General features: G+C 32.1%; 1 protein-coding gene across 1 annotated transcript; it reads right to left on the bottom strand.

The window, feature by feature from the left end:
• Positions 1 to 2,898: 2,898 nt before the first annotated feature.
• LOC21399785 (homogentisate phytyltransferase 1, chloroplastic) lies at positions 2,899 to 10,010 on the bottom strand. The gene is made up of 12 exons (XM_010095904.2): positions 9,897 to 10,010; positions 8,168 to 8,454; positions 7,964 to 8,047; positions 7,789 to 7,863; positions 7,435 to 7,518; positions 5,685 to 5,774; positions 5,393 to 5,494; positions 4,853 to 4,948; positions 4,640 to 4,711; positions 4,450 to 4,545; positions 3,880 to 3,984; positions 2,899 to 3,261 (listed from the first exon to the last, which is right to left on the bottom strand). The coding sequence occupies exons 1-12, from the start codon at positions 9,946 to 9,948 to the stop codon at positions 3,220 to 3,222; spliced, it is 1,185 nt and encodes a 394-aa protein (XP_010094206.2). The 5' UTR covers positions 9,949 to 10,010; the 3' UTR covers positions 2,899 to 3,219.
• Between the last annotated feature and the right edge of the window lie 358 nt (positions 10,011 to 10,368).

Below are 10,368 nucleotides of genomic sequence, written 5' to 3' on the forward strand. Positions count from 1 at the left end.
ACATGAATCTTTGAGTTTGAACCATGTGTGATTTGAACATGAGGTTAAAACCGACAAAAACCAAGGGGAGGGATGATTTTATTTTTTGAAGTTTAACATGATTAAAACATCACATCATGGTTCAAATCTTGAATATTTTCTTTTTAAATCAAACACTACTTTTGTTGGACTTCCTTCAAACCACTTATTACTTAATTTTGCAAACAAACACTAGTTTGAACCTAAACCACAGCTCGAGCCTTGAGAATCCTCAAACCAAACATCAAGCCTCAAACCAAACATCAAGGCTCAAACCTTGAATATTTTCCTTTTGTGCATGATTATGGGGAAGAGTAGAATGAGTATTTTAAATAGCATTATATATTAGAGCACAAATCATATTATACTTTTTAATGTTAAATATATAACTGATATTAACATTTACATTGGAGATGGTCTTACACAATTCTAATGTTCTTGCAATGTTGATGAATATAAGTGTTAACTCCTACTAACAGATCAACTACTAGGTGGCCACTAAAATTTTTTTTTCCTAATTTTGGATTTTTTTTTTTTTTTTTTGGTTCTAGCACTTCAAAAAGACAGATTAATGTCATCATCGTACAAGCTACATCTTTATAAAAATTTCATTATCATAATAAAGATTGTAATTATATAACAATAAAATAAGATTAGAAATCTGAAAAGATAGGTTATATTTGCGTTCAATTTATAAAGATTATTACCATAAAGACTGCAACTTTAAGGTAATTATCAATATCACATCAATAAATACAAAATGATGAAAATAAGTACCCTATACAAAATTCTCCCTAAATTATGACTCATGCAACACTTTACTTCTCATTCTTCAAAATGTAGAACTCATGCGCCAACTAAATAAAGCATATGGCAAATTTCCCACTAAATATAATATATGAAAAATTTGACATTTGATTGTTATTCGTTAAAATGTTTACTTTATCATGTAATTATTGTAACCGTTGCATTTTCTAATTATTTTAAAAATAAAACTTTACTTTTACAACTTTTAAAGCTTAATGATTATAGGAAAAAGTATATTTAGCATTTCAAATAGCATTATGCATTAGAGCAAAAATAAAAATAACATACTATATCATACTTTTTGATGTTAAATATACAATTACAATTACAATTTTTGTATTTTCAAATTATTTTAAAAATAAAGTTTACTTTTACAACTTTAGAAAAAGTTTCTTTTTGGTATGAGGGTTTAAACCATGGTGGTTTAAACCTTTGGGTTGGAATTATGTAGGTTTTGAATTATGAGGTTTGAACTTGAGTTTCAAATTATGAATCTTTGGGTTTGAACTATGTGTGATTTGAACATGGAGTTCAAACCGGCAAGAACCAAGGGGAGGGGTGGTTTTATTTTTTGGGGTTTAGCATGGTTAAAACATCACATCAGAATTCAAATTTTGAATCTTTTCTTTTTAAACCAAACACTGGTTTTGTTGGACTGCCTTCAAACCACTTTTTACTTAATTTTTACAAACAAACACAGGTTTAAACCTCAACCACAGTTCGAACCTTGAAAATCCTCAAACCAAATATCAAGGCTCGAACCTTGAATCTTTTCCTTTTGCGCATGATTATGGGAAAAAGTAGATTTGAGTATTTTAAATAGCATTATATATTGGAGCACAAACCATATCATACTTTTTAATGTTAAATATACAACTGATATTAATATTTACATTAGAGATGATCTTACACAATTCCAATGTTCATGCAATGGTTGATGAATATAAGTTTTAACTCCTACTGACAGATCAACTACTAGGTGACCACTAAAAAAAAAAATTTCCTAGTTTTGGACTTTTTTTTTTGTTCTTATTCAAGAAAAAGAAGCTATAAAAAGGGGCATTTCAAAAAGACAGATAAATGTCATCATCATAAAAGATGCATCTTTATGAAAATTTAATTATCATAATAAAGATTGTAATTATATAACAATAAAATAAGATTAGAAATAAAAAAAGATAGTTTATATTTGCGTTCAATTTATAAAGATTATTACCATAAAACTACAACTTTAAGGTAATGAACAATATCACATCAGTAAATACAAAATGATAAAAACAAACACCCTATACAAAATTATCTCTAAACTTTGACTCGTGTAACACTTTACTTTTGAATCTTCAAAATGTAGAACTCATGCCCTCCGAACATGAATCATTAACAGATGAGTGTTCTAATAGAAAAGTGGCTCATATTGAATAATTTGGAGGGTTTTGGCAATCCTACTTGTTCTTAAAAAATACTACTAATTATAAATTAAAAATTTCTAAATAATTTTTTTAATGAATTAATTAGATTAAATTTAAAAATATTGTTATATTGTTTTATTTTATTTATTTTCATATAAAATTAAAATTAAAATTTATTTTAAAAAATATATAAATCTAAGAATCATGGTCAGAAGAGTAATTGTTTAGCAATAATCAATGTTTGAAATACTAAAGAAAAAGCATTTTTGTTAACAATTTATAATTCAAAGGAATTTATAATTCAAAGGAACGAGTGTTATGTTTTAAAAATCAGGAGTCAAAATATTACACTAGTCATAGTTCAAAATTTTTTTGTAATTACTCCTTTTTTAAAAAAGAAATAACCACAAACAATTATTTTAAAAAAAAATAGAAAAATCATGAAAGTAAAACCGTGTAGATAAATTTTAAACTGAGATTCTTAAAATAATCATGTTATGCAGTACTTCTATGTATACAAGTTCTCAAAGTTCAGTACTGAGATTTTTAAAATAATCATGTTATGCAGTACTTCTATGTATGCAGTACTGAGATTTCTGAACTTTTTTTTCCTTTTCAAAATATAGGTCCTTCTATTAGGTTTTAATTTCACATTTAAAAAAAAAAAAAAAAAAGATTTGCTCTTTATCTTTATTTGAAAGGATTTAACCTCTTTCCTTCTAAAATTAGCTTCTTAACTCCTCATTTACCAAGGATGTTTTTTACATACAGGCTACGAGCCTATACAACATTCAATCGAAGCACACTTGGGACTCTGGCAATACCATACACTTTTAACACTTCCGGAATGAACTTAGTAAAATCCCTCCTTAATTAGAACATCCATAAAATAAAATCAACCTACTGATGGCCTTTATACACCATTACAGTGATCTTCATCCACACAGAATTCAAGGATAAAGAGACTATTGCATCTTCATATTCTTCACCTAACGAGCGGTATTAGTAGATACTCGGCGTAAAAGAGCTGCAATAAGAAACAAGCCAAAATCAACAACAACAACAAACGTAAATACATCATTGATGTTGAAACTGAGTCCCAATAATCAGAAACAATGTGCACTCATTTACAGTCAAATGCGCCAAAACATTTGAGCTAAGAGTCGAAATATGTTCAAAATGAGAAGTGTGTGGGGGCATCGGGAACCCCTAGCTTCGCAAGCGAGAGGGGCGGGCCCTACAGTGCGGAGGAAGTCTTATTGTCTGGAACTGGAACTTGTCAAGACAGATTCTACATCCTAAGGCAGCTCAAAAAGTACGGGCATGATATTTGAAGCAAATTTTGAGGACTTCAATGAGAGAGAAAAGCAATTGATAACATCACGGCCCTTCAGAGGTAGCTTTCGAAGTATTAGGAGAAGACTCATGTAGCCAAAAAAAACATCAAACATGAGGCTCATTTAAGATAACACAGAGGAGGACAAATATTGGGGATGCCAACTGCAAAAACTGAGCCAATACACAAGACAAGAGAAAGTTCGGCATTCGGTCACCCAAGATGCAAAGCAGACAAGTTTTTTGATTTTTTTTTTTTTTTTTTTTTTTGTCTTGTACCAAAGTCCAACAAGTGTAAGCAGGTAGTTACCTTCCATATAAACATGTAAAATGATGTTATTGCAGCTTTGCTGGTCAGATCGACGGACTTGGCACGACTCCAGAGTAATGAAGCCAAAATTGTGTGTCCCAAAACCTAACAGGTCCAAAAACAGAACATAGTTGAGCCACTGAGCACCGTGGCAAGGGAAAAGAAGAGCATCGATATCACCAAAGAAATTCCTATAATGAAACTAGATAAGCTACCATCAAACTTCCAGAACTTTTCAATCTCATTTACCTAAACAAAACAGTCATTTTAAGTGAGACAATTTTAACCTTATGCGTAAAACCAGACTAATCCAGCCCTCTTAAAAAGAGGAGTCCTGATTTCAAGGCAGATGGCTCCAGAATGTCAAGAATGAGAAAATACTACATAGCCAGAAAAGAAACCGAAATGTATTCATTTTTGAAAAGGTTCATTTGATTGCACTATTTCCATTACCGCAATTTGGCTACATTTGCTTTTTCATAGTTAACAAGAAACCAGAAACTAGTAGTTCAATAAGCTACAGCAGATTAAAGAGCATCAGTGCCTACAATGAAGAATTTCAAACATTACCGTAGCAACTTTGCTCCATAGGAAGCCAGATGACGCGCCGACTAAAAGGGCAACGGAATAAGCAATTTCAAGGAGTGAAATGCAGATCCAGAATACCTGCACAGTGGTTTAGGTTCAGCTAAATGATGTAATAAAGATGAATAAAAATGCTTAAACGCATGTATGGACCATGCAAACATTTAATACTAACCCGCTTTTGACCCAACCGCACTGTAAAAGATCGAATACCATATATCCTGTCCCCATCAATATCAGGTATATCCTGTGCATTTTGTTGGTTAAAAAATGAATAATGCCACACAAGTACAACAAAAGCAGAAAGAAAAATCAACAAAGGGACGCATTTTCAACAGTTCCTATAGTTATACATTTCGCTGTTCTCGGGATGAAAGATAGCTCTTACCTTAAACAATGCTATAACGACTGAGAAGAAGCTCATAAATGCAGTCGCAAAAATAAGAGGCCTCGAGAAGACAGCTGGTCTTTTGTACACATGGGTCTGAAAAACAATGCATATACCTCAGTACTTATAACCTTGAAACCGCATTAGACAATCTATTTGCAGGTATGTACATGGTAAACATTGTCTTTGGCCTTAAATTTCATGTAAGAGTAACATATTCCCTCACACTCTATTGAGGTCACTGATAAAGTAACCAAAGACTAATATTTCCAACCACTCAGTAATATGCATAATAACTTTTCAAGAAACTAAAGCCTATTATGCTCTATTATATGCATCAACATCACTATAAATGAGATTAAAAGGCTTCTTTTCTATATCATTAAATTCTCTTAAGAGCAAATAGCCTGCAACACAAGAAAGAAACAAGAATGCATAGACCACGCATAACACGAAAAACTATGAATGTGTGAATATGTAACTTTTGACTCGGAAAAACATGAGAAAAAAAATTTATTCAAAAGAAGTAAGAATCATGACCTGCATGTGCAGGAAAAACGCTAGTTGAACAATTACTGCACGGACCGCAAGGATGCATATCGCTGCAACTACTGCAAATCTCTTCCATCTCAAAAGGGGCACCTGACATAAAAGGTTTCAAAAACTAACAAGTGAGAAACCAAGTCTAATATGTGAGAAAATTTCTGCCTTAACTTTTACAACATGAATGGTACCTCAACATCTTAATCAGGTATAAACTATATCTAAAAATAGCATATAAAAGTAGTTAGACATCACAGCTGCAAACTTACACGAGACTAAACCAACTCACATTGATTGAATAAGCAGTACCCAGTACGAAACTTATGAAAAGGGCCCAAAACAAGGGCCAGGAACCAACGATCCATGCGAGGCAAAAGCCCTGAAAAAAATTAGTTAAAATTTCTTTTAGGCAGAATTCAGATTCATTGCACAAGACATCAAACTCAGAGACAAGTATATCAAATGGAATGATACTATTTTATCAGGGCCTATATTATTATTACAAAAAGAAAAATCTGTATACATAAATGTGTGCGCGCGCTTGTGCATGTGCATGTGTAAAGAATATCAAAATACAATGACAGAAAAATAAGTTATCTTTTAGGACCCAGAAAAAAAGGGGAACAAAAACAAAGAATAGAACAAGTTACAGGGTATCTTTCACCTTAAAGGATCAAATAGAAAGCAATATTACTTAAACTCCAAAGACACATAAACTGAATCTTCACCAGAAAGTCGAAAAACCAAGATTTTTGTCCTAAAATAATATGACTATATGTTGACAAATAAATGACCAAAAACATGGTGAAAAATGCACACAGTACTGTAAAGTACCCTTTTGTTAAAACAAAAAACAATGGGGGTTTTTTTTTTTTTTCAACTGCTACGGGAGTTTTATGTGATGATAAGATGCCTATTAAGTTGAAAGGAAAATTCTATAGGACAGCAATTCACCCAGCAATGTTATATGGTAGTGAATGTTGGGCCATTAAGAGACAACAAATATACAAGATGAGTGTGGCGGAGATGCGTATGTTAAGATGGATGAGTGGCCATACGAGGATGGATCACATACGGAATGAAGTTATTCGTAGTAAAGTAGGTGTAGCACCAATAGAAGATAAGGTGCGGGAAAGCCGTCTAAGGTGGTACGAACATGTACAACATAGATCGTTAGATGCACCTGTTCGTGCTTGGGAGAACATCCAAATACCTAGTACTAGGAGAGCGAGGGGTAGACCAAGAATTACTTGGACTGCCGTAGTTAGGCACGACTTTCAAGATCTAGGGCTTCAAGAGGGTCTCATGTTTAATAGAGCATACTGGAAACGAGAAATCCATATAGCCAACCCCAATTAATTTGAGATTAAGGCTTGTATTTGTTGTTTTTTTTTTTTTTTTTCAACTAAAACACAAACTCTATACATTCAAGTGAATAAAATATCAGAACACTGACGAACAAAACAAGAAATAATCATGCGATAGAATGGTTATATTAACAAAAACAAAGAGTAGGTACGGAAAATCTTTATATACATTCCTTGTTTGTAAATGAAGACATAATGCAGGTACTTAAACGAGGAAACAAACTTGGAAAAACTATGACATTAAAGGAATTGGATGTCATAAATGAGTAAATCAAAGGCTGCTACTTCTAAACCTATGCATCTCCTCATACACTGATATACTAAGAGATTCATATGCAAAAATGGTCAACTTTCTTTTTCATCTACCCGATCCCCTTGAATCTTATAATGTGCAATTCAAATTAAATAGTTTTGCTAGGGCAAAAAACTAACAGCAGAACAAATTGATTTTTGATACTTAGTAATTACAAATAAACCAGTTTTAATAAATAATTAAATATAATAGGTATTAGGTTGTACCCCGTGTTTACACCAAGTCAAAAACTCAAAACAGAAGGCAACGAATAATTTTTTTTTTTTTCTTTTTGCAAGAAAGATACAGACTTCGACTCCAGAAGGGCAATCGTGAATATTTTAGTTAATATATTTTGTATGGCAAGCTATTTTTGATACCAGAACAGCGAAGGATGTGACAATCATGGTGCCAGTTCGAACTGAATATTCCCCTGAAGCCAATGGAAGATATGGCTTGTTAACCTGTAATTCAACATGTAGTAAAGATCTACAATTAGACGATCCTCTATATATCCCATGTAGATAGTCTTTCTTTCAAAGATTAACAAATATGACAAACAACTAAATACTTTTATGAGAGGATTCCGAGTCGAAAGAGCCTCTCCAGTCTAAAAACTCAAATGATTTTCCTAGTGGTGCAATGACCTTATGGTTGAATATATGAAGGAAAAATTGGTATTATCTTTGCAATTAAAATTATTACCACAGTACGAATAAGATAGCAAGATCTACCTTGTCTATATCAATGTCATACAATTGATTCAAACCAACAATGTAAATATTCATAAAGAGGGCAGCAACCACAGCCTGAAAAGGAAAAATCCGCTGCATAAGACCAATACCTATGATGCTATTAAAAAAAAAAAAAAAAAAGGGGAAAAAAATGCTCAAAATATTGAAGCGTCACCTCCAGCACCCCAGTGAAAAATAATGGGGAAAAATCTGAAAGCTTTTGAACTGCAAGGAGGGAAACCGAGACTATGCTCAATGCCTGCTTAGAGAAAAGTCAGTAAGCCCTCTCGAGGATTGGACAGAGGAAGTTACATATCAAATGAAAGAGATTTAAATACAATGGCTAAATTGGATTCTCCGTATTTGAGTTTAGACTTACTGTGCCTATGACTGTGTGTGGCCGAGAAAACCTGTAAAAAGCATCTAAGGCGTCTTTAGTAGAGTTCCAAACATCTTTTGAACTAATGGCTTCAGGCTCCGATTCGAGCGGGTGCCCTGCTGTTGCATTCACCGGGAATCTTTTGTTTTGTCTCTGGTAAAACGTAGAAGTTAGTCCACTACCTTTCCTGCAATTCTTCGGAATGGTAGGTTGAAACCTAGCAGTGCATTGACTTTCTATGAAGTTCCATTCTCTGACACTTTTAACACTATATGATACATAAGAACCTGCATTATCAAATATTGAGAGGAAAGTGTCATTGCGGAATGCAGAAAAACACATACTACTAGGCAATTGATGTCCAAAATCCTAAAAATCACAACAATTAATTATCCCACGAAAAGAATTTTCATCTCTCGTTCAGAGATAGGTGCCAAAACCCAATAGAAAAACATTAAAAAAGTGTAAAACATTCTGGAAACAATATATATATTTGTCCTAACTAGAGAAAATAACATCGTCAAGCTTATGTCCCAATAGGAGTTTATCAGTGTCAAATAACATCAAACAATCTAGAGAAAACTTGAAAGCCGAATCTAAGCTAGTTTTCGGTGTGTAGATCATCCCCCCTTCACGTATATTGTCTACGACCCCGAGATCTGTTGCCTGGGAAGTTCTACTTTTTTCCTTTCTCCTCTTTTTGTGTTTACTTCCTACAAGCTATATATTAGCTTCAGCCAGTTTTTCAATCTCTAAAAATGCAACTAAAACAACCATTTTTACACATCATAGCAGCATCCTAGGGCCAGTAAATAGCAGTAAAAACGCATGGCTTCCATCAAAGCCATGCTCTTTATTTCTTCACTGTCTTGTGCTATGATTGGCGTTATAAGGTTCAAAAGAAGAAAACCAATTGATGAAATAAAGGTTCTCCTCAACAACCAAAATAAATGAATAAATTCCTTTCAAAAAAAAAATTAATGAATAAATGAACAAACAGAAACAAAAAAAAATAATAAAAAATAAAAAAACACAGAGAGAGAATGAGAGAATAAAATGATAATAATAATTAAAAAAAAAACACATGAAAACTGAAGCCCCGTTAGAAATGAAACAAGATTATGTAAAGCAATCACGGTTTCATTTGACTGCCCGAGACAAGACATGTTCACATGTCATTTGAAAACAAAAAATAACAAAAAAATAAATAATAAAATGTCATAACAGTATTAGATGGGTGAATCATACCTGAAAAGCAAACTTTCTTAAGATTTTATTTCTTAAAATCATTCGCTCATGTGAATATTTATAAGCCAATTCCAATACAGAAAATAAATGAAAATCAATGTCACAAAAATATGAACGAATTGGAAATGCCCAAAATTAGAATAATAATAATAAAAAAAAGAAGAAATGTGCAATGAGAATGCAAATAAATCCCAAACCGAAGGGGACCCAGATGAAAACACATGAACTAATTCACATTCCGAAATTGAACATTTAAAAAAAAAAACGTGAATAATCTTCAAAACTCATCATCAAACTAAAATGGACATGCACAATAAAACGTGAATAATCTTCAAAATTAATTATCAAACTAAAATGGACATGCACAAGAAGATTCTTAAACCCCCCCCCCCCAAAAGAAGAAGAGAAAAAAAAATAAAAAAAAAGGAAAACCCAAATCAAGAATTTTGATAAAAATGCAGAGAAGCGAAAGGAAACGCACCATTTGAAAGTAGAGAAGGACCTTTTAAGGAACCCAGAAGCAAAGAATCCATGGCGATTGATAAACAAGAACAAAAAAACAAGGAAAAATCACACTCTCGCAAGCGAAGGAAGGTTTCTGAATTTTTTTTTTAAAAAAAAAAAAATGTTCGGGGCTGTTTTATAGAGTTTTTGGGTTTCAAACGGCGACGTTTGTTTTTTATATTTGTGATTGATTTTAAATCACGATTTATAATTTTTTATAATATTTTTTCTCATAAAAAATACACATAAAACGAAAATGATTCTAAATTATGATCTGAATACATAAATTAAACGTATTATCTATACAAATTCACAATTTGTTAACTTAAAATGAGATATAATTTTATATAAGAATTTTTTATTATAAACTCAAATTAATAAAATAAATATAGGGCCCGTTCGATTCGTTAATTTAAATTTTTAATTTAAGTTGAGATATAATGTTATAC

The sequence above is a fragment of the Morus notabilis genome, unplaced genomic scaffold (genome assembly GCF_000414095.1).
Source record: "Morus notabilis unplaced genomic scaffold, ASM41409v2 Scaffold499, whole genome shotgun sequence".
Taxonomy (NCBI): Eukaryota; Viridiplantae; Streptophyta; class Magnoliopsida; order Rosales; family Moraceae; genus Morus; species Morus notabilis.